Raw genomic sequence first — 24,928 nt, 5'->3', positions numbered from 1 at the left:
CTCTGTGAACGCCTCTGTTTTCAGAGAAGACCCTTAGCATGGGGCTAAGGGAATCAGAGCCACACAGAGCTGTCCAGGAGCCGTGGCTGGAAGAAGTGGCCTAATGGCATGTGACGCAGGCACCGGAGATGTCTCAGCAATGCCTTACTGAACTTCGTAGTCATAATAAGTTTTATAACCCAGGCTGGGTGAGACGCTGCTGGCTAGATGAGGTCGTCTCTGGCTTATAGCCAGAATACTAGCCTTTGTGCATAATTCCAGTCTTAAACATGGTGAGAAAATGTTGAGCTTCCAGAAATTCTGATGAGATCCTTCTTTGATTTTGCAGTTTGAGTGGCAATGTGAGGCTGATTTGGGGATCAAGGCGTGTGAACCTTCTTTGGAACATATAATTTTCTCTACCACATACCCTGACTCTGCTGACTTTCTTAAACCTTTGATTTGTCCAATGGCATTAAAATGCCTGGCTGTCCTCTAGCATGGGCTACTGTACGCATTGGTCAGCATAGTAACCCTGCACAAATCCTGCTTCAGAAACTGCTCTACATGCTCCAAGTCCTGTTTAAAGTACTTTTGTAATGGTTGCAGGCAGCCACAGAGTCTACAACATGTGGCATGCCTGTTGCTTTCCTCCCTGACAGCCTAGCTCCGTTTAGCTGAAGTATTTTGGGGCTGGGAAGGTTATCTGAGCCATCACCATCATGCTTTGTCACCTGCAAACAGATGGCAGGAAATGAATTGGTGAGCCCTAACGGTTTCTGAGGTTGGGCAGTGAATATCATGGTTGTGAGTCACTGAGGAGAGAGAGGGAATCTTCTCCTGTGTCTCCAGTCACACTTAGAGTTTTTCGAGAAAAGGAAGAATGCTCCTGATCTGGGCCTACTCTTCTGCTCCTTGTGCTTCATGAGTTGATTTTGCTCAGAGCCATGCAGCTGGGCTAATGAGGGAACCTGTCACTTGTGAGGGCACAGCTTATATCATATGACAGCTGAGAAGAAAAAGACACCAGCCACCAAGTCTGGCACCCATACCTGGGCTGCAGATTTCCCTGCCTGCTTAACACACAACGTGATGAACATCAGCCTTGGACAAGGTCACTCTGTGTCCAGGATGGATTGAAACAGAGCAAGTCCACACTGTCAGCATGGGTGAGCAAAGACAAAAGCAAGAGATGAGCAAACTACAAGAATGGTCCAATAGCATTCTCTTGCTGGAAAACATGAATTGTTGTTTATCGCCCTCGCCCCGCAAGGACGACAAGACGCCCTGGTTCGGATGCATCTTCTCTCTCTTCTCTCTTTATTTCTGCAAGTCTACACACTTATATACGCTTACATGACCAATCAGCGAGCAGGGTACAGGAGCGAGTGAATCAGGCTGTGCACCTAAACGAACAACTTCGCTAGCAACCAATGCTGTTTACTTCCTCTTTGGGCGTTCCGCTTAGTCTCACGAGGCAATCCTAACCTGGCAACTAGCCAGGCGCCATCTTTTAATGGCGGAGGCCGCCCTGGCCAGGGGCCTGCCTCCAACATCTCCCCCTTTTTTCTTTTATGGCAGGGATCGTGCCTGTCTTAGGTTGTCAGTGGCGGGGAATATCCTTACCCATCATGAGATGGCAGATATCAATGATCTGCGTCCTGTCAGGTTGGTATATTTTCCCCACCAATCTTACCCGTCGTTGACTACCGATCCAGCATACTTAGCCACACTTGTGGGGATGTTCCAGCCTCGATGGCTAACAAGGCCTGCACCATGGATTGCTGTTGCCTATGTTGCTGTCGCCTCCAAATTTGCAGATTCCTTACTAGCAGAATCAAGCCCACTACGAGGATTATCATCAGACCAATTACGCTAGCCCATTGTTTCGTAAAGGTTAACACATCTTGCAATGTTTTGATTATCTCTGGGAGGGTTGCAAGCTCAACTCTGGTGTTATTTATCCTTGTTATGCCTAGTAGCAGGTGCTGAGTATAGTTTTGGAATTCTGTGGACTAATTCCCCCGCAAGTATTGGGAGAGCTGTCGGGAGACATTCTGTAAGTCACTCATATTAGTATAGGCTATGGGAGTTACACAAATCGCCGGGAAGGGTACTATACATCCCAGTCCCAATAGGGCCCCCCATATGTCCACTTGTTCTTGAACCAAATCCACTCTCTGGTTGACTATCAGGATTCCTGCTTGCAGATGTGCATTGATCTGAGTCTTGTTTGAAGGGCAGCCGCCGTTCCTTCTGCAAGGGTGTTCACAGCTTCCGCAGTGGGTATAGTTGCAGCAAGCGAGACTGCTGCTGCCGTGGCAGCTGCTGTAGATATAGCCAATGCTGTCACAACGGTGGCTGTGATACCAAAATCTCTCTTCTTTCTGGATAGCACCACCGGTAACTTGTCCTCTGGAATGGAAACTGGGATAGGAACATAGGTAGGGATACGCATAATCACAGCCAGCTTGAAGGCCGTGACATTCCAGCACTGGGAAAGATAGCAATTCTTAGTGCAATTCAACGTATCATACAGCTCACTAGCATTTGTTACGAGGAAAGGGAAGGATGGCCAGACGCATATGAGAGTGGGCTGATAAGTAATATTATTGGGACAAGACACATTAACTGTTGTCTCAAAGGTACTAGAGTCATTTTGTTTATAAGAACAGTTGAGGAATTTGCCACCATTTAACATGGACACTGCTGAGATATCAGTACATGCTCCTAGCAAGTTACAGACCTGCCATGCATCAAAGGGAGAGGAGGGAATATGAGAGAAGAGTTAGTCACTGGTAAAGGATATAGCCATGCTTTAACCACTGCTCACATCTCTCTGGCTTGAGTCTGCCACAGGAGGTATAGCATCCCCAGAGTTATCATCAGCATCTTCAGCATCATGACTGGTGTTTGGAGGCAAGGCTGCACGCACCAGCCGCTCTGGGATCCAAATTGAAGCCTCCTTTTCCTGTGGAAAAACACATACAGACCCCCTACTCCATACTAACACTGGATCTGGTCCATTCCACTTTCCTGTGAGGATGTCCCTCCAAAGTACTAAAGGCTTAGGGGAAGCAGCAGCATCACTTGCATGTCTGTCTGCAGCTGATTTACCCATTTTGTCCAACGTTAAAAAATTCAAAATAAAGAGAATGGTGTTGAGCTTATCTTTAGGGGACCTGAAGGTGTCCCCTATTCCCCCTTTTTGTTTATAAAGCGCATTTTTTATTGTAAGATGCGCACGCTCCACAACACCCTGTCCTTGTGGGTTATAGGGTATTCCATGTATCGAGTCAATGTCAGGTTGTTGTAGGAAGGCTTTAAAGGGTTGTGGGCTATAGGCTGGACCATTATCTGTCTTTAATTGGAGTGGCTTTCCCCATGCCGAGAAAGCCTGTAGGCAATGGGCGATAACATCTCTGGATTTCCCCACCCCCCATGCACTGAGGCGAAAATTATTCCAGAGCAGGTATCTACAGAGACATGAACATATCTTAACTTTCCAAATTCTGAAACGTGTGACATCTATATGCCATATATGAGTAAGTAACAAACCCTTAGGATTAACCCCCAAGGTCGGTGCAGGTAGTAAGGTGACGCAATTTTTGCAGGAGACTACTGTGTCCCGTGCCTGTGTTTTTTTTATGTTAAATTTGAGGCGAAGAGTTAAAGCATCCTGTTTCTTCAAATCCTCCCCTAAATGGTCCCATTGAGGTATGTTTAGCAAGCCTTCATCTAGGAACCATGGAGCCGCCTTTTCCACTGTATTCAAAAAGGCCCGAGCAGTTTTTGCTTTTAGTGGAGTTCCATTGGCTTTCAGCAGGTCTTCTAAAGACTGTTCCAACTGCACTTTAGATACTTCATATCCCATTATGAATACACAGACAACAGACGCGGACATTAAAGACTCACCGCTAAATTCCAGCTCTAAGGCTGCCCCGCTTCTTATTGCAGACTTATAAAATCCCGGCTCTAAGGCCACCCCGCTTCTTATTGCGGACTTGTAAAAGATTCCCACCACTTTGATCGTGGTCCCTTCCCCGCTTACCTGCGGTTTTGATAAGAAAATCCCGGCTCTATGGCTGCCCCGCTTCTTGTTGCGGTCTTGTACAAGCTTCCCACCACCATTGTCGTGGTTTTATCCCGCTTACCTGCGGACTTCTCCCTTGCAAGGTTTTTCTATTTTTACTCCCCGCTTTACCATGGAATTCCCACTTTTGAACGTGGCTAATGTCCCCGCTTACCTGCGGACCTTTACTCCCTGCTTTCCTGCGGATTACCTTGCAAGATTCCTTTATTTAGTTCCCGGGTACGGGCGCCATTTATCACCCTCTCCCCGCAAGGACGACAAGAAGCCCTGGTTCAGATGCATCTTCTCTCTCTTTATTTCCGCAAGTCTACACACTTATATACGCTTACATGACCAATCAGCGAGCAGGGTACAGGAGGGAGCGAATCAGGCTGTGCACCTAAACGAACAACTTCGCTAGCAACCAATGCTGTTTACTTCCTCTTTGGGTGTTCCGCTTAGTCTCAGGAGGCAATCCTAAGCTGGCAATTAGCCAGGAGCCATCTTTTAATGGCGGAGGCCGCCCTGGCCAGGGGCCTGCCTCCGACAGTTGTTGATCAATCATACTTTAGTCTCCCTCTGTTCCTTCCACTGCCTTCTATTAAAAAAATTACTAAGATGCCCAATCGTAAAATTACCCCATTTTCTGACAGCCTCCAGTCTAGAGTAAGACCATACTTCCTGGAACTCTTCCCAAGTCACCCAACCCAAGCTCTGATCTTATAAGCCTCTTTCAACAGCCTCCTACATGGTTCTTCATGGTGTGTGGTGTCCCTTGTTGCAACAAGTGCCAAAGAACCTGACTTGGATTGGCCACAGGTGGTGTTGGCTGGTGCCACCAACAGGCCCAAAGGGAAGATGGTCTGTGCTGATCTGCTGCACAGGAGGGGCATGGGATGCCTGCCACATCTACTGCAGAAATGCTTCCCAGAACCACTTGGCAAGGTGATTTGGGCTCTGACCCTGCGGGGGACATTGGTTTGTTGGCTCGTGCGGCAGGTGTTTTTGATACCTAGAATCACATCCCTGGTCTTTTTTGGATTTCAGCATCAGCTCTAGGAACACATTTCCATACAGGCTAAACTCATCTTACACCATATGAAGGTCAAGCCCATATCTTCCCACTTTTCTGCCTGGGGTCTTCTCTGAAGCCTTGGGAGCCTGCTTTGCTTCTGCAAGTACAGCCTGTAAGGTGTATTGGAGATGCCCCCAAGGGAATCCTCCAAACTAAGGGAAGAGAACTGGTGGGAAAATGTCCCAGGGTAGAAGAATCAAGCGTCATTGCTCACAACATTCTTATATTGGCTCTTCCTCCCTCCTTGTCTCATTCCCACTACTCCCTCCCTCTTGCTCACTGAGGTTACCTCCCAAATAAAGCACCTGCTTACAAGACCTTGTACAGGTCTGCTCCTTAGGTTACCCCAAGCTAACATCCCTTTCCAGGACCCATCCACCACCATTCCCTCCCTATAGGATTCCTTAGCCATAATATTGGCTGGGATTATATCCTCACCCAGCTCCAATCACATGACACCAACTGGAGCCACATGAAGCAGAAGAACTGCCTAGTTGAGCCATTCCCAAACACCGAACCCACAAAATTGTGAGCTATAATAACAAAAGTTGTTTTAAGCCATTAAGTTTAGGGATAATTTCTTACACAGCTATAGAGCACTAGAACAGTGTAGGGGTTGTGAAGAATATAAAGTTTAGTTTTGTTCTGGCGTCTGCAATTGTTGAAGGACAGTTACCTGATAAGGGTACATGTCAAGGACATCAGAAACCCCTGAACCTGGCTACATGTCAGAATTCATCTAGATAGAGATCACTGGGTCTGTAGCATTTACTGCCTCAGGGGAAAACAATTCAAAGAAAAGGTTTGAGAGTGTGTGAAAGCCTGGGTTCTGAGGGAAAATGAGGGTATACCCCCATATCCTAAACTCTCCTGAGGAGCCAGAGAGAAACTTCCATACAAGCCCCCACCTTGTTGTCTGAGAGTTTGGACATGCCCGGAGGGAGCTCGGCAGACTTGGGAGAGCAGAAGGGTGGGGTAGAGGCCAGTATGTGCTTTGGAAAGGGTGCTGGGCCAGTGCCCACCCCCAACTCCAATCAGGGGGCTGTTGAGTGCAGGGTACATCTATGGCCTTTCAGGAGGACCCCCATTTCCCTGGTTTGCTCTGAAACCACAGATTCCAGGTAGAATGCCACACCTTCTGCGGGGGAGGCAGGTGTGTACTTCCCACCCCCCAGCACTGGTGTCTTTCCTGTCTACCACTTCCAGGCCCTTTGAAGCTTTTCTCCTTAGTCTCCTCCATTAGAAAAATGAGTTTTGCTCAATCCGTTTCTAGTCCGAGCACTCTTGGCTTTTCTGATTTGTGTCCCTGCGTGCACTATTTGGAAAAAAAATTTTTTTTAAGACATTCTATTTTGCAAAAAGATTCCTTTTGATCTCAGTGAACTAGACGTGTGCACTCTTCAAAGAAAATCTTTTCTCCACTGATTTTCTTTGTCTCCTAGTCTATCAACACTGGAAGACTGAAAATTGATCAGGACAAAATCCTCTGAAGGTTGACCTCACGTAAGAGCTCTTGTGTGACTGCATTTAAGTTCTACAACTTTTCTTCTCTTGCTTTCACTCCACCTGACTCTGCATACACACACACACACACACACACACACACACACACGACACCATGACCACTTCAGCTCAAATTCAGTAAACATGTGTTGTGTATATAACAGAAGTCAGAAAGTGTGCGAAGGACTCCAGGCAAAAAGATATGCAAAATGTAATGAGTCTAGTAGAGGAAATGTGTGCAGTTATTGTCATACGGAGTGGTCCATGTTTAGGCAAGAAGGTACACGTTAGGTCCAGAAGAGGCGTCCTTAGCCCAGCCTGGGAGTTCAGAGGGATGATGGATGAGCAAGTTTTGCACGATGAGCAAGATGGTGAAAGGAGAGAAGGGTGCTCTGGGTAGAGGGAACAGTGTGGCCAAAGTAGAGACATTAAAGTGTTGTGTTTGAGGACTATGTGTTAAGAGATGGTCCAGTGAGTCCACAGGGTCAGGCCCAGGGTTAGAAAAGACCTCGTGGGCAGGTTGTGTTGGGAGGGCAAGGAATTGTTTTGAAGGCAATGGAAAGTCATGGAAGGATTTCCGGCAGGAGAGCACTTAGGCTACATTACTTGGGCTCTAGTGTCAATGGAAGGTGCCTGGATGAGCGGGTTTGAGGTTCCAGAGGAGTCCAGGCTGGAGAAATACGTGAAAATGATCTTAGCATAGCTGAATTATATTTTAAGGATCACTGACAGCTGGTCATGTCCTCATAGCAATTTTGGGAAAATAATTGTTATGTTATTTACAAATTTAGGTCTATTTTGTGCCCTACTTGGCAAATGTATCAAAAGGCACATTTGCTTCCTTTCCTGGAATTGTTTTTGAAATATCTCTGCCTTCCCAGAAACTGAAGAGTACATATCCAGCTCAGAGACTGAGCTGACACAACATGCAGTGAAGATGATATTTTGAAATTTTTCTGATTCATGGGTGATTCATCAAGATCATCAGAGCTAAAGTTCAGAATACACAAGGGACAAGGACCTGGAAATGTTCTCAGCACATAGTAGATATTCAAGGAATATTTATAGTTTTTTGTTTGGAAAGTGACCCTAAGAGTCTAGAATTCACTCTGGAAAGAGCATTATAATCTGGATTTATAGGAGTAAACGTATCACTCAGACACTTTACTTTGTGCTTTGTAAACCTAAGCCAAGCCATTGAAATGTCTGGGATTTTCACTGCATTGCCTTGCTTTCAGAGCCCAGAAAGATTTTAGCTTTCCAACTTAACCCTCACGGGTATCAGCCAGATGCTCTTGCCTTCTGTGGTTACTGACTGGATTAAGAGGGAGAAGATTAGAACCAAAGAGCTGGTAGTTTTGTATTAAGCCCCCGCCTTATGGAAAAGCCTTGAGAAAATCCAGAGGCCCCTTGACATGATCGCATAATAGCTTTCCTGCTCATGGGAAACAGATGGGTTCACAGGCTGTAACTTGTTTTAAGCAAAATTCCCAAGCATCTTCCTATATCAAATACTCACTCCCATGTTATATACAATAAAGGAAGAAAACCACAATACACCCCATGGGAAGATCACCCTCTCATATTTTTAAGCCATGCTTCCTTGTTTTCTATGTTTCTTTTAAAAAGCAAATAGAAATGTGCCTCTGGGAGACAGAAATAAAGGAAAAGGGCTTTTTGGGGTGGTACTTTTGGGCCGTAGTGTTTTTCAAAGAGGTGTGTAATAAAAGAGATCAAAACACTTTTGCTTTGTAGGATGTCTGACCAGTTGGTGGTGGTGGAGGGTAATTTCCAGATAGCAGGCACCCTTATGCCTTCCTCATACCCCAGCATGAGTAAACTGAGCCAGGTCTGGGGCAATTGAAGAGTCTTACTTTGGCCGAGAAGGCCAAAAGGCCGAGAAGTGATCATCATCTCATAATGATTAAAAAAAAAAAAAAAGTGAAAAAGAAAAGAAACAAAGCCCCCCCCCCCTCCCTTGCTTGAGGGAGGAGTCCTTCCCCAAATACAGACACTGTTACTGGCTAACCATCAAGCAACTTCCCATCTTCTCCACTTGCAGACCCCAGTTATGTTCTGGGAGGCACTGTGCCCGGCCTGTTCCCACTTTGCTGAGGTACCTTCTTCGTCATTTTCCCAGCTTCCCATGCTGCCACAGGTGACCATGTGTCACAGTTCTGACCAATGAGACTGAAGGAGAAGTCCTCTGGGGAGCAAGGGGACCTCTGGGGAAGAATAGAAATAAAGACGTTGGGGAGCGGCTTCCTTCTGCTACCTCTCTTCCTTCCTATTTGGGATATGGGGGCAAGGATGTTTGGTGTTGTGGTGTTTGGTGTTGTGGTGTTTGGTGTTGTGGTGTTTGGTGTTGTGGTGGCCATCTTGTAATGACAAGGAGATAGATATCAGAATCAAAAGCCATGGGGGATGGTAAATGGAAGGTTAAGAAGAGCCTGGGTCCTAGATGATGTCTCTGAGCCATTGCACCAAATACGGAACTAGCTACCATTGCATTGGGCATGTGTGATGACTAAAGACCTTTATTTCTTCAGCCCCCGGGAGTTGGTTATTCGGTTACTGACGCCTGAACACATCCAAGCTAATACATCTAATTTTGGCAGGTCCCAGGTCACCTTGGCCCTGATTTTCACCTCTCTCCATTTGGAGAGAGGTCATCACTTTTGCCACACGAAAACTGGTGCCTGACTGTCTTCAAATCCCACTGCTTTACTTCATTTTCTTTACTCACAAATACTGGGAAGCAGTAAAATGTGTAGGTCAAAAGCAAAGGCTTCTGGGCCCATTTATATCACTTTCTAGTTGTATGGCCTTGGGAAACTTATCTGTGTAAGCTTCACTTTTCTCAACTATAGAATGGGATAATGTAAAATAGAATAATAAAGGTACCTACTTCATTGGCCTATTTTGAATATAAGAAAAAATAATGCAAATAAAAGCTTAGTACAGGCTTAACACTTGTGGCTATTGCCATTATTTCTGATGATGGATACATATATTTGTTCACAGAGGTCTTCCTGGTTATTGCTCATTTGGTATCCAGAGTTTTTTAGACCTGATTTTTCTCCCATCTCTTGACATTTCACTCTTCTGTATCCCACCTCCCAGATTTTCCTTTTCCATAATATAATCCACGTAGTAAAGAACCCAGCCCTGTGGTAATGGTAAGGGGGAAAACAAGGAAGTATGGATCATGGCTCTTTGCTTTAAAAAAATGCCTATTGCTTAGTCTGGAATATAATTCCACCATGAGCCATATTGAATAACAACATAAGACAGGAGTCATGTTAAGGCAACCCATATCGTGTTTCCATCAGGATTCCATATGCAAGGGCAGGGCGAGCTGGGTAGGGAAGCTATGCAAGGAAGTGGCAGGTGGCTTGGAGAAAGACTGGAGACCAACCTGACCATTTGGCCATTGCCCAAACAAACATGTGAAGGGATGTCATTGTTGGGCACAGAGCTGGAACCTTAGGGAGTCAGTGGGGGCTCTACCACCATGCAAACCAACCTACCTCCTAGGGCTATGTGTGAAGACTTCCCCTGGAGAGTGGTCAAGGATATTTGCAAAGAGTTGACTGAAGAAGAAAATGATGTTCCCAATGAATAGTAAGAACAGGACTTCTCATTCTTCCATTACTTTAAGCATCTGATGAACACGGGGGAAAAAACAGGATCTCCCCAAAAAAGAAGTCAACAGCCTTCAACTATGGCTTCCATCTGGGCAACCTGAGCTATGGAGTCATCTGTCCCTTGTGCATGGTGAAGGCTCACGGGGCAATGACAGGTGGCATCAGCAGGGGGGAGAGTAGATATCTCTCTACAGGTTGCAAGGTTGAGATGGGCTCGGACAGCTCGGGCCCTGTCTGTGATACTGGGGAGGGGAAAGGATCCTAGGCTTTTAAAAAATAATCTGGAGCCAGTCTTGGATGTGCCAACATTGACACTTGAAGGGGCATGATGGACCAGCAGCCCCAAACATAGATTATAAGGGTCAGAAGGCGCCCCTGCGTCTGGCCTCTAAGCATGTGTTACAGGCCTATGCTGGCTTAGGAGCACAAGGAGTGAGACTTGTTGGTCTGGTACACCCTTGGCCTCAAGCCAAGCTTTTGGAAATCCCTTGGCTCCACTTGACTTTTGCTGTTTGTGTTTTGAAGCCTGGTGAACTTGGATGTCAGGGATGAGAGTTTTTATAAATACAAAGAGGTCATCACTTTTGCCACACGAAAACTGGTGCCTGACTGTCTTCAAATCCCAATTGCAGGGGCACCTGGGTGGCTCAGTGGGTTGAGCCTCTACCTTTTGGCTCAGGTCATGATTCCAGGGTCCTGGGATCAAGCCCAGCATTGGGCTCTCTGCTCAGCAGGGAGCCTGCTTCCCGCTCTCCCTCTGCCTGCCTCTCTGCTCACTTGTGATCTCTGTCTGTCGAATAAATAAATAAAATCTTAAAAAAAAAAAATCCCAATTGCAAGAGAGAACTGTGGCAGGAAAGGGAGGGAGGGTGAGTGTTTCCCTCTGTGAGCAGCTTCACCACAGTAAGGAAAACTACAGGAAAACTACGGTGACAAATTTTATCTGTTAGCACAGTGTCATCCCCCCCGGCTTGGCTGAAAGGCTTCTTAGCAGCACTCCCTCCCACGTTGCTGGTCTCACTGCAGCCTGCGGACTCACTAAGAAGGCTTGGTCTGCCCAACTGCCGATAACAACAAAGGCCTCTGGAGTCCGTATGTCCCCAAAGGAAAGAGGACTATGGGCTGAGTGTCAATGTTTTATATTTTGATGAAGAAAAAGATTTATTTGTTTATTCCAATTTCTTTCTAAAAAGGACCGAAGTCTGCTTACACTGGCAATGTGCTATACTGGTCTGTTTTTCTTTGCTTTTTTGTTATTTATAGTACAGAAATACTTTGTTTTTATATTTTTCAGGGATACTTACAATTTCTTTGGTACTATTTTTCTGTTTTTTAAAATCTGTGATTTATCTCCGTCTGCAGCTGGGTCAAAAACTCTACTCCCCGGGGAGGGGGGGTGGCAAACTAGGGTTGTGGGCTAACTCTGTTTTCAAAAATGAAGTTTGATTGGAACACAGCCATACTCTTTTGTTTACTATTGTCCATGGCTGCTTCTGTGTTACAGTGGCAGATGTGAGTAGTTGTGACGGAGACCAAAGAGCCCACAAAGCTAAAAATATGTATTGTCTTGCCCGGTATAGAAAAAGTTTGCTGATCCTTGCTCTGGTCCATAGCCTAATATAATTTTAACATACGATCTTGCTTCAGTGAATTCATCCTTATTGACATGATGTGGCAGCAAGAACTTGTGTCAGTTTGTCTATACACCAATGTTACCCTGCTCCCACTGAATGCCTAGTCTCACTGGTATCGATCTATCCAACCCGCACAGGCTTTCTCTTCCTTCTCTGTCCTGGACAGGGAGCTCAGCCCTGTTCCTTGATTTACACCCTCCAACACAGCACACAAGTCAGTACATAAGTCACGGCCATAAGTGTCTGGTGAATATAAGGAAACACCTTTGTAGTGTGAACTAGTCACCTAACTCTGAAAAATCCCTCTGGCAACCCCTTCTGCCCCCACTGGACAGATCTCCACATCACCTTGCTCTTCAGGACTTTACCATATTGTCTGGCCCACCTCTTCCTCCACCTTATATCGGAGTCCCCACACTTGGTTGTGGAGAACAACCGTGCTCTCTGCTCCTAACTTACATGGTATACCTACCTGTACATCCTCTTACACTGATATGTACAAGGTATTGGACAAGAACTATATATGAAAGGGAAAAGTGTGTGTGTGTGTGTGTGAGAGAGAGAGAGAGAGAGAGAGAGAGAGAGATATTCAGGGGGAACCTAGGCTCCCTCAGTCTTCAGGTTTCTACAAGGAAGGATATCAATTAGGAGAATACTTGTGGCCTCTCTCTACCCCCTCACTCATTCTTCCCCAGGGAGGAAGGATGTCTAATATTATTGAATATTTGGGATAAAGTCTGTGCATATTGCTCCCTCAGTCTCTCCCTTCCTGAGATGCAGCTGCCTAGAGATCCATTCTCTGGTCTTACATTTCAGTGGAATAAGTTCAGCTCAGGGGAGTGGGGCATCTGATGGGGTGGGACAACTGATCAAGACTGCCATTTAATGAGCAGAATAACTCCCTCAGCTCGAAGATTTTTGAGGGCCAGGCCATGTATGTGAAGGCAGGTTTGCCATTAAGAGACACTGATTTGAGTGTAAGTGGTTTACCTGGAAGGTGAGATTGGGAAGCACCAGTGGGGGATGGGATAGGAAAGGAATGTAGCCAATTGAAGATGTATTATCAAGCCAGCCAGAGCTGTGGATGATTGGAGTGTAATCCCACAGCAGGCTCTGGGAAATAGTGTGGAATTTGCACCTCAGCCTGAACCTACTGGAGCGGTGAGGGAACTGAGGTATCTATACTCTCGGCAATCATTGATTGAGGACTGCTTCTTGGGGGTGACTTTCTGCTCTGCCCCACATCATAAAGCGGACTTCTTCAGCTTTAGGAAAAACCCTTAAGCAAAGAAATGCAGATACTGCTGGTTGGAAGTTCTTCAGGAGCTCCCTGAAGCTGTAAGACAGGAAGGAAGTGGGTCGGGCCAGAATACTCTGTGTAAACACCAGAGACTCCAATGTCAAAGGGTGAATTTGGCATCTCCATCTTGGTTAGTTGTGCTTTACCTTTATTGTGTGACTTAAGGATTGAGAGAATCAAATTTTGGGCTTTGGCAGGATTTGCTTTCTGGTCATCTAATCTTATGTCTGGCTATTAGATGTGGCTGTATTCAGAGATCACAGGTCCTGGACCATCTCCCAAGGGTCCCCTACATCTTCCTCTCTGTGGGTCCTCTATATAGGGCTACCTGCCTGCCAGACCCCAGCCGCCTCCTCAAGACAAGGGCTGTATTTCCATGACCAGCAGTAGGTCCTTTAGTAGCCCAGTCATCTCATGTCCATGTGAAATGATATGTCTACTCCTCCATACTCTGGATTCTTCTTGGAGAGAAGCTAGGGCTGAGAAGAACTAAAAAATCCAACAATTAATTGGTATGCTCAGTGCTCCAAAAATCCTTTGGAGAAACTGATGGTGTTCACTCCATCAAGATTGGTCAGTTGGACTTGGTGATGGAAGGGCATAGAAGGCCTGAGAGAGGAAAGGGAGAGTGAGAGAAAAGCTGTCACAAGACCATGGATGCTGGAAAAGCAGCCTTGATCAGAGATTAAAAAAAAGAGGGAAGCTGAGGAGAAGATAAGAAAAGTGAGGAGATCATAACATGACCACAGGCCAAGCAGCAAAAATAACAAGAAAGGAAAAGAACTCTCCTCGCTGAAAGAATAGAACTAGTAGACAGAATAAGAAAAGAGGAAAAGTGTTGATGGAGAGAGAAAAAGGAATTATACTGAGCAAGATGTGTTGTCTTATATCATACAGGAGCAAATCATCCTGCCATGTGGATTCAAACAGAGCTTGATGAGAAGCAAAGAATAAGTAGTCCAAGAACTGGTCTGGTGGCCACTCTCTTAGTTCCAAGTAGCAACAGACTGCTGTTCACTGCTCAGAAAGTGGCCTACAGACCAGCATCAGCATCCCCTGGGAGCTCATTAGGAAGGCAGAATCTCAGGTCCCACGCCAGACCTACCAAATTAGAATCTGAGTCTTAATATAATCCCCACGTGATCTGTGAATACAGTGAAATTTGAGGAGCACTGGATTGAGCCAAAATATTATGGCCTGTCTCATGGACTCTGAGGACAGGGATCTACAAGACCTCAAGAACAAAACAGAACCATCAACCTGAATACAGTCAAGATGTTCCATCGATCTCTTACTCCTTACTCATGAACAATAAAGTCCAATCATAAAAGTGAAGATCAAATTCTTGGGAATCAAATCTTTCAACTGCCAGGTTTCTCTACTTTTAAAATGATTGTTGTGGATAAAATCAAAGCAGAGTCCACAGAAAACAGAATTTGAACACTTGGTTACACTATGAGGAGAAGGTTGAATGTCTTTTTGAACTAAATGGAGACATCTGTTTTGTTTAAATTAAGGATTTGTAAGTACCAGCTAGGGACTGAGTTGACAGCCATTTCTATAATAAAGTAATAAATCACAGGGATGGTTAAGGAAGCAAGGAACCCCACATTCTTGCTTTATTCAACCAATTAAGCAATAAGCCATCTGGGTCCTTTTGATAATTACTGTCAAACACAACTCAGACAATTGAATTCAGCCTTTTATTTAATTATATTAATTTATTCCAGCAACTTCAAATACTCACAATGCCAATAATTAAGTTCATTTAAAAAAATAGAGGTCTTGTTTAATTTTTAGTTTGCAATTATTAATACCATTTACAAGGTTGCTGTCTGAGAATTTTTAGCTCTATCTCAGCCTCAGGATGTTAGAGGAATTTGTTTTAAATATAGACATGTCTGAAGGAAGAAGACAGTGGCTAAAATCTCTTCTCTCAACGGGATGATCAGTCTATCCAGATCAGCACTATCCAATAGAACTATCTGCCATGATAGAATGTTCTGTGTCTGTGCTCTCCAGTACAGTAGCCACTAGGCATGGGCAGCTATTAAGCCCTAGACATGTGACCAGTACAACTGAAGAACTGAGTCTAATTTTTTTTTTATTTTTAATGAATTTACATTTAAATAGTCACATGCGGCTAATGGTTACTGTGGACAGCACAAATCTGGAGTGCATTCTGAGGAAGGAGAAATGCAGTGGGCCATTGACTTAAGCTGATGGATAAAGAATACATAATTATAATAGGCATTGTTTAGAAACCCTCACGTCCTACCTAGTTTTTCTTATTTGAAACACACTGACTTCTGAGATAGCCCAGAGGAGATCAAGATCTTTGAAGGGAGGTTTCTAAGCTGAACCTAGGGAGAGCGAACTCTCCTCAGAAGAGAAATAGGCATAAATGGTGTCTTCCTAACAGCAGAACTAAGCCCACTCAACAGCTCCTTATGGCCGAACTAGGTAGGCCAGGTCACAGCAAGGAGAGCCATTCAGGTCTTGCTAGCACTGGATCTGTTCTACTGGAGGCTTGTTCCTCGCCCAGCTGTGAACATTCATCCTGCAGGCATATAAGGGGGTCCCAGGCTAGGAAATGGCCACGTCAGTCCTAATAGACATTAATACCCAACTCTGGTTCCTTTCATATGAATTTTGGCTCAAATGCAGGCATTTCCCTTCTAGCAGGCTTGCCTTTTTGTGGAGGTTGCTATTTCTGATCCAATCCATGCAAACCCTATAACCGGGCATCAGGAGAGTTTCTCAACTTCGTTATTGGGAACGCTCAGTCTGAGCTGACCCTTCCAATACCAGCGACTAGAGAGAAATACATTGCATAAGATTCTGGTTGGGGTTAACCAAGGTAAAGAAGGGATAGGGCAGGGTGAATGGAGGTAGAAAGTATGGAGGAAATTCTCATTTACATGAAAACATCCTATTCCAGGTCTGCTGGCTCTTTCCAGCTGCCAGGCTGAGCTGGAAAATTAAGTCAAAGCTCTCCCATCTCTCTTCAACCCAATTCTTTGCTCAGTGGCTTCTCTTCCTTCTTCTATGGCTTAGCCAGTGAACATGGAATTTGTCCTAATGAGCTTAATCCAAAGTTCTGGAAACTTCAGGCCTTTACAACCTCATCACACTTTTTCATTGTTGGCTACACAGATGATCCAAAGTAAGGCTATTTGCAAAACATTTATCGATTGGATTGATGTATCCTTGGGGGTGTTGCCTGAGACTGTTCATGCCTCTTTCCCTTATGAGAGATAAAAGCAATTATCAAGTGCTCAATAGAAAAAAAAAAATCTTATGTACTATGTAATGACCATCTACCAGTGATGAAGACAATGAGACAATGAATCCTCTGTTTTCTTTTTCTAAAACAGCCAGAAGTCAATGCAATAAGGTGCAAGAAGGAACGACTTTCCATATTCATTCACAGAGCTTTCTTCTCTACTATCACCAGGAGTACAAACACAAAAGGATCTGCTTCATGAAATATACATGCTCTTGTAGCTCTCTTGGGGCCGAATTGTGATGACTAAACTTCTCTATTCCCTCTGACACTGGCATTCATCATTTATCCACACTGCTGACGTTGTCAAATCGCCACAGCTGGCTGGCTTTTCCATCACACTGGCGCAGGTACAAATCTTTACTGTTTTCCTGCACCACAGCTTCCATGCATTTCCCAGAAAGAATGTGGACAATCATTCCATTCTGAAAAGGGGGAGGGGAAGGAAAAAAAAAAAGAAAAGAAAAAAGAAGAAGAAGAAGAAGAAAAAAATGTCAGTTCCCAGCAATCAGTCAGCAAAAGATATTCCTAAGCTTTGTGCTAATCATTATGAGACTCATAGAGGTGGTGCGAACTGGTCTGGTAAGGAACTGCAATATGTTGGTTAATATAAAATATAATTTAGGTAGCCCTAAATAAAAATATCATTTGGAAGCTTGAGATCATTAATTAAATTATCTTTATTGAGATTATATAATTGTACTATTTTGGAGAGTTCTGGTTGGTAGCATGCCAGTATGTAGAGCATGTTTAGTCTTTATACCTTACTGGTGACATTCACTGTTATCACTGTACTTGTACATTTTTGTTTTCAAAAACATTTAGTTTGGGGGTGCCTGGGTGGCTCAGTGGGTTAAGCCTCTGCCTTCAGCTCAGGTCATGATCTCAGGGTCTTGGGACTGAACCCTGCATCGGAGAGCCTCCCTCTGCCTACCTCTCTGCCTACTTGTGGTCTCTTTCTCTGTCAAATAAATAAATAAAATCTTTTTAAAAAGTTTTTTTGGTTTGATCTCTGCCCCCTTGTGAATCCTGCAATTTAGCACTTCTGCCACCAGGTTGCAGTAGAGAGTAAAGCTCAAGGATACACAGAGGGCCAGTCAGTCAGGTTTGGAGGCTGATGGCTGCTTCTTGCTCAAAATCCACCAGATTTGATATTGAATCCAGCCATCCCTTTTTCAACAACAACAAAAAAATATTTCTTGTTGAAAAGTTAAACATTTAACCAACAAGGCTGCCATTTGTGTGTGTGTTTGTTTGTTTTTTTTTTTTAATAAAATTCACAAATCACAATATTCCCTCTTTTCAAGTATACAACTTGATGGCTTTTAGTATATGCACAGTGTATGCAATCCTCAGTGTAAAAAGAAACCCACTATCCATTAACAATAACTTCCTGCCCCTCCCTCCTCTTAGCTCCTGGAAATCACTAATTTGCCTTCTGTATTAATGGATTTGTCTATTCCAGACATATCCTATAAATGAAGTAATAGAATACATGGCCTTTTGTGATTGGCTTCTTTCACTGCATGATATCTTCAAGGGTCATCCATGTTGTAGCATAAATACATCTAATTTCTTTTTTTTTCTTTTCATTGTGGTAAAAACAGATAATATAAAAGTTACCATCTTAACCATTTTTAAGGGTAAAGTTTAGTAGTGTTAAGTATATTCACATTGTTGTGAAACAGATATTCAGAACTTTTTCATCTTTCAAGACTGAAACTCTGTACCTATTAAACAACTCTCCCCTCCCCCCGTCAGCCCCTGGTAACCACTATTTTACTTTCTGTTTTTATGAATTTGACTACTTTTGATACCTTATGTGGGTGGAATTGTACTGCATTTGTTCTTTGTGACACATTTATTTTTCTTAGAGTGATGTCCTCCAGGTTCATCCATGCTGTGGCATGTGACAGAATTTCCTTTCCTTTTAAGGTTGAATAGTATTTTATTATATGTCTACCACATTTTGTTTATCCATTCATCCATCACTGAATGCTTGGGTTGCTTCTACCTCTTGGCTACTATAAATAGTGCTACTATGAACAGTACTTCATTCCTTTCTATGGCTGAATGACAATACTTTAAATTTTAAAGTCTTAGTTTTTAATGTCTGAATTATACTGGATGAATCTTACTTGCTAATCTTTTCCTTATTATTTTAAAATGCTCTTTTAAAAACATATCTTATCCACAGGACTTGGTTAGAATGATCCTTTATGATCATTCATAATGGACCTTAACTTGGTTTCTAAGATGTCTTTGAGCATGTGTGAGTCCCGAGTTTTAGGTTCACTTGTCACCAAAAGAGAAAGAAGGGCCATTCTATCGTTCCTAAACCACATCATTGAGGTAGCTGACTGCTTCTGTAACATGCTCTGTGGTCTTACTGGTGACCTGAACTAAGAAACTTCAAAAAGGGACTATTTCCTCTGTCTGCCATGGTCACAGTCAGAGCTTTACAGAGATGTGCCAAATCAGTACACTTCAAGGTACTGGTGATCCAACTTTGCTGCAAGATTGGCTTTACTTCCCCCTGAGGACTTAATGCTAAGTCACTAAGTTCAACAGCAGGGGCACTGGCTGGTTGGTAGTATTTGACCTCTTGGAAGACCCTGGGACACCGTCCCAGCTGGAGACACTGCTGCACGCTTCCTGAACAGATTACATACCTCTTGGAAGTCCCAGTACTGTTGATGGATATCAGGGCCTTCCTCCGTGCAGTTCTGAAGAATCACCTGCTCTTGCCTGACAGCAAAACACAGATGCTGTGGGCTGCCAAAGTGGATCCCCTTCCTGCTGGTGTGCTTGAGGTGCTGGGACAGGGGAATGGTCATTAGCATAGCTAGAATGAGATCTTCTCCAAAGCTGGAGATGCAGGAAGAAGAGCTCACCATAGGGCTGAGGTCCAGGGGTAATCTTTAGATTCTACGAGGGTCAGCAATACCATATCTCATAGTCGAATCTACACATACAATGCTAGACTACACTTGGCCTCTGAAATCTCCACATGCCACCTGCTGTTGCATTCATATTTTTATGTTTTGGCATGTGTTCCCATTATTCTATTTCCTGCATCACGGATGATGCCATAAAGAATTCTGTGTGTTGTGGGAGTGCTCTGGGAGAGGAGCAGATGAGGAACACTCTTGGGGCCCAAGGGGATCTCTTTCTGGAGAGATCTGACCTGGCCTGTAACTAATTCTCCTGCTGTCTGTTGCATCTGCTGACTCTTGCTCATGGTCATTTTGTCCTCCCATTTTTTTTTTTTTTAAGATATTATGTATTTGACAGAAATCACAAGTAGGCAGAGAGGCAGGCGGTGGGCCGAGGTTGAGCGGGGGAGCAGGCTCCCTGCCAAGCAGAGACCTTATGCGGGCCTTGATCCCAGGACCCTGAAACCATGACCTGAGCGAAGGCAGTGGCTTAACCCACTGAGACACCCAGGCGGCCCATCTTCCCATGTTTCATAGTATTGGATGTGCCTGTCTTTGCAGAGGGGCTTTAACTGAAGGAAGACTGTGTGGCCCAACTGGAGTGCACTTTCCTAACAAAACCATTTTCTGTTCTGGCCAGGTGCAGCCTGAATGATTTTTTATATTAATTTTGTGGCTGGGAGACAAAGCGATCTGTGCATTCATGTGGGGCCTCATGCCTAGAAGAGTTCAATGTTTTGGGTTTAATATACTTGGTTTACTGTTCTGTTGTTACTATCTTGAAATTCTTAATAATTGTTGAATGAAGGACCCCACATTTTCATTTTGCACTGGGACCCACGAATTAGGTAGCCAGTCCTGCTTAAAGATCCCCATACCACACATAAATTTGAACCCTAAACCCAAATTAGATGCAGATTTGTGGTTAAAAGAATTTTTTTTTTTAATTCCTTTTTCTTATACAAAGCCCCTGTGGAGACAGACAAATTTCCTTGTCATCTTCCTGGGGCAATGGGTGGATTTTTCTAGTCAAACTTTTGGCAGATAGGTTACTCTTCGAAGGTCAAAGTTGGCTTTATGTGATGTTTCATTAACTTCTCTTCTGTCACAGGCTGTAGGTAGGCTCTCATTAACTACTCTTACATGTAACTAATGACTTTGGATTCCCCAGTTTCCCTCACCTCAGGCAGGGAGCTTGGCCAATGCCATACGGCTCCATTTTCAGTTGCCTTCTGATTTTTGGCCCCTAATTCAGTTAGGTATGTATTTCTTCTTAATTTTTATATGGCATATCTAAGTGTTTTGAGGAGAAGGGCTCTCAGCTTATCTAGCTCATGACTTTGCTACATATCAAGTCCTTGTTAGTCCCCTCTTCCCCACCAAGAATCAGAACCCTCACAAAAGTGAACATTCTGGTGGCACACGGGAGACTGCATGATTCCCAACTGCAGAAGAGAAAACCAAGACTTGGAGGTGTTAAGAAGGCTTCTGATGTCATGCAGCTAGAAAGTGGTGAGCTGTTTCTACCATATCACATGGCTTCCTCACTTAGCTTTATATCTATGTCCTCCTCCCCTGTGCCAGGGGTGAATGCATTTTGGTATGTTCTGGAACACTGGTAAAGGGCAAAACTGAAAGAGCCCACGTGAATCCTGAGCACCTGGTTCCACACGTGCCCTCCTGCTGCAGGCCTTCCTCTGGGATCCTAGGGCCTACACTGCCAAGCCTGGCTTCATGGGTCCTCCCTGCAGGGCTGGACTCCAGACCCTCCAAGACATGTTCTGGAGTTTGCTCCCAGGCTCTTGGGGCCTTACTTGACTCATTTGATCAATAATCAACTTGCACTTTGTTGTTTATTTTTAACAGAGGCCTTAAAGCAAAGGTCCCTGTCACAGGCTGAAAGAGATTTGGGGGAAATCTAGGCTTTCTAGGTTCATCCAAGTTGTGAAATGAGTGGCCCCACCAACCCTCAGCTAGCATCACTGAGGTTTCCCAACACCTTGGGAAGTTATTCTGTGATAGAAATTTGAGAAGCATCTATACCATAAGATACAAAGAGACCTTTCCAATAACCAAGAGGCCTACATGGGTGCTGGAATGACCCTGCAGCATCTAGAGGCTTTCCCTGACTTAGTTACCTTCTTCTCTCTTCAGGCAATAGCGGGCATGAAGTTTATCAGCCTCTGGGGGTGCCGCAAGAGGAGACATGGTTCTTCACTTTGACTCCTTCCTTTAGCTTCTGGAGGTTACGAACCAGGGGTTTTAGAGCCCATGGACCATAGGGGCTTCAAGAGATCCATGAACCCTGATAATTTTTAAAAATTTTGTCCAGATGTGCTTATATGTGTTTTTTTCTGGAAAATTGTCCTTAGAATTCATCACCTTCTTACAGGAACCATGTGACTTATAATAAAGATTCTGACTCCATGTGTGATGTCTGACCTCTGAGATTTCAAGCTCCACCCCCTTCGCCTTATCCCCTTCTTGCACTTCAGGGCAAGCTCATAAGAAATCCCAGTCCTGGGGCACCTGGGTGGCTCAGTGGGTTAAAGCCTCTGCCTTCAGCTCAGGTCATGATCCCAGGGTCCTAGGCTGGAGCCCCACATCAGGCTCTCTGCTCAGCGGGGAGCCTGCTCCCCTCCCCCACTCCCACCTGCCTCTCTGCCTAATTGTGATCTCTGTCTGTCAAATAAATAAAATCTTTAAAAAATTTTTTTCTTTAGAAAAAAAAAAAGAAAAGAAATTCCAGTCCTTTCTTCTTTGGTGCTGGCAGGAAGTTCAAACCAGGTCAGCCCCGCTGGACCTGGGAACACTCACCTGGCCCATCCCCCGACCACATAAGCGCCAAAGCCAGTTGCCACCTGCCTGGGAGCCTGCCCTGCTCTCCCTGAGATGGTTCATGATGCTTTCCATTCTCTCCTGTTGCATGTGTGCAGTCATCAGTCTCCAGATCTGAACCAGATTTGGAGTCAAGGGTTGATCTGCCCCCATGGGGCAACTGTCATATATGACCTAAAAAGGTTAAGAACCACAGGTGGGGAATGGACAAGCCACTGGACTGACCCACCCTTACTAGGCCTAGATTTTAACCAGGCACCACCTGGATTTCTCAGTGTTGGTTTCAGACAGTCTGCCCTGTGGTGAGCCATCTCTATCCAAGAGCAGGAGCTCTGGCTCCGGGAGGGGCCTCTCCCTGTGGCAGGGTGCCTTTTGGGCATGTTCAGCCTTCCTCTTCAGCTGCCCTTTGGGCCATAAGCTTCTGCTGTTGCCAATTCAGCCCCATCTTTGTCAGGTCCTGCCAGGGCCAGCTGTGCTGCAGAGTGGGGCCTCGGGGGGAAAGCCATGCATTTTTTCTGTCTTCACTGAAGCCTCTTGTCCCCTCCCCAAACAAGGTATCAGAGCACTGCATTGGAGAGGGGCCCTACCAACCTGGGCATCCCCGAAGAGCTCCTGTGTTATACCCCTCTGCTCCTGAGGGACATTTGTATCCTCTGCTTTCCTTCTGAGCATGCAGGAAAAGGCTTCCTCTCTGTGGGAGGCATTTCACAGACTAAATTGCTCTGTGCTTGGGAAATGTCCTGAATGAGGCCAGTGCTGAACCCAGGAGCCAATGGCTCCATCTGTGTGTAAGCCTTCCTCTGACAAGTGGAGCAGATGGTCACCTGAGGCCATGAGGCCTGTCTGCCCCCAAATCAGCCCTCCTTCTCCGCTTCACACAGACACACAGACACATGCGTATGCACACACACGTGTGCAGAGACACCCACACAGAAAGACAGACACACACACACACCGTGCTCCTGTGGTGCCCTAAAAATCCCCCCTTTGTGCACTCTGGCTCCCACAGAGCCACATTACATTCCCAAAGCCACAGCACACCTGCGTGGGAGGCCTCAGAATCAGGGGACTGAGAAAAGCCTGTAACCTTGAGTCATGGCTTTGAGGCACCACTGCAAATGGAGAACACTTTCTGGGCTCCCCTCGCCTCCTCAGTGCTTCTGTGTCTGCACAGCCCACTTGGGTGACCTCCTTTCCCTGTCTCTGGTCCTAGTTGGCTGAAGATCTCTGGCTGGTCCACATGTTTCTGCCCATGTCCCGGCGGAAATGTATGTGCACGTGGTGGTTTTCTTTGACCTCTGATTATAGATGTTTAATTTAAATGAGGAGATTTTCCATAAACCCTGGGTTTCAAATGTCTTTTAAATTTTGGGGGTGGAGGGCACCTGGGTGGCTCAGTGGGTTAAGCCTCTGCCTTCCGCTCGGGTCATGATCTCAGGATCCTGGGATAGAGTCCCGCATCAGGCTCTCTGCTCAGCAGGGAGCCTGCTTCCCCCTCTCTTTCTGCTGCTCCCCTCACTTGTGCTCTCTCTCCTTTTCTCACTCTCTGTCAAATAAATAAATTCTTAAAAAAAAAAATGGGGGAGTGGGACACCTGGGTGGCTCAGTTGATTAAGCATCTGCCTTTGGCTCAGGTCATGATCACAGGGTCCTAGGATCAAGTCCCACAACAGGCTCCCTGCGAGGGGGGAAGCCTGCTTCTTCTTCCGCCTCTGCCTGCTGCTCCCCCCGCCTGTACTTGCTCTCTCTCTCTCTGATAAATAAATAAATCTTTAAAAAAATGGATGTGATCTCATATGTTGAGCCCACTTTCATACTGAAGAGAAGACATCTGTTGAGTCTGGGGGGGCGGGTACCACGTGCTTTCAAATGGGCATGAGCTCCTCAGGCCCAGCAGCCTCCACTCAGCTCACTGTGCTCAACCCCTTTCCCTGCGTGACCCTGGGCATATCTGAGTTTGTAACCCCAGGCTGGTCACTCCCTGAGCCTCAGTTTCCTCATCTGCTTGATAAAAACATCGACCAGATAGTCTCCGTTTCCAAGCCCAGATACGTGTCTTCTCTGATGATGGCCCGTGTTTGTGCTTGTGCCTGGGGGCAGAGTGGGCAGAGTCAGACAAGTCAGAGGAGCAGGAGACATGGGACCACTGAAAGGAGGTGCCCCAAAGGGAAGCAAGGAGCATCCCAGGAAGACCATTCTCAGGTCAGCCCTTGCTGTGACACTGAGAATTCTGATTACCCACCTGCTGCTGCCGGCTGTCACTGCAAGGAGCTAGCCTCATGGCGCAGCCCAGGATGTCCCCTTCCGCCTGGCAGTCTACACAGAAGCCAAGTCCAGTGTTGTGGAGCTGAAAGTGGACACCCATACAGAAGTGAACCCCGACGTCCACTGTAAAGATACCCTCTGTGAGGCGCCATTCCTCTTCTCTCTCCCCAGTGTAGCTCATGGGGTCAGGTTCAGACCCGAAATGAGCAACGTCAAGCTGAAGCCTCTAATCCCAAGCGACAGGAGGCAGGCCACACCTGTCACAAAGAAGGACCCTGGGACAGGTTTCATGGCAACCAGTCACCTCCCTCAGGGCAGGCACGAAAGCCTCTGGGGCCCCATGGACTTTGGGACTGTGTGGCCAGGGTTCAGTTTCTATCTTGGGAGGCTGCC

The 24,928-nt window shown here is 45.5% G+C and overlaps 1 protein-coding gene across 5 annotated transcripts in view; it reads right to left on the bottom strand.

Moving 5' to 3' along the window:
• Positions 1–14,899: 14,899 nt before the first annotated feature.
• Positions 14,900–24,928, bottom strand: part of GALNT15 (polypeptide N-acetylgalactosaminyltransferase 15) — a 42,493-nt gene continuing 32,464 nt past the window's right edge. For 4 of the 5 annotated variants that reach the window (XM_082697841.1, XM_082697843.1, XM_082697844.1 and 1 more), the window contains 3 exons: positions 24,513–24,617; positions 19,169–19,312; positions 14,900–16,921 (listed from right to left, as the gene is read on the bottom strand). In XM_082697841.1, the coding sequence (XP_082553967.1) occupies positions 16,778–16,921; positions 19,169–19,312; positions 24,513–24,617 (393 nt within the window). In that variant the 3' untranslated portion in view covers positions 14,900–16,777. The remainder of the gene's footprint in view (positions 16,922–19,168; positions 19,313–24,512; positions 24,618–24,928) is intronic. The other variant, XM_082697842.1, reaches the window with a different exon arrangement.

The sequence above is a fragment of the Mustela nivalis genome (assembly GCF_964662115.1).
Source record: "Mustela nivalis genome assembly, chromosome: 1".
NCBI lineage: Eukaryota > Metazoa > Chordata > Mammalia > Carnivora > Mustelidae > Mustela > Mustela nivalis.
Note: the sequence above shows the minus strand (reverse complement) of the source record. Positions and strands in the feature narration are given on the sequence as shown.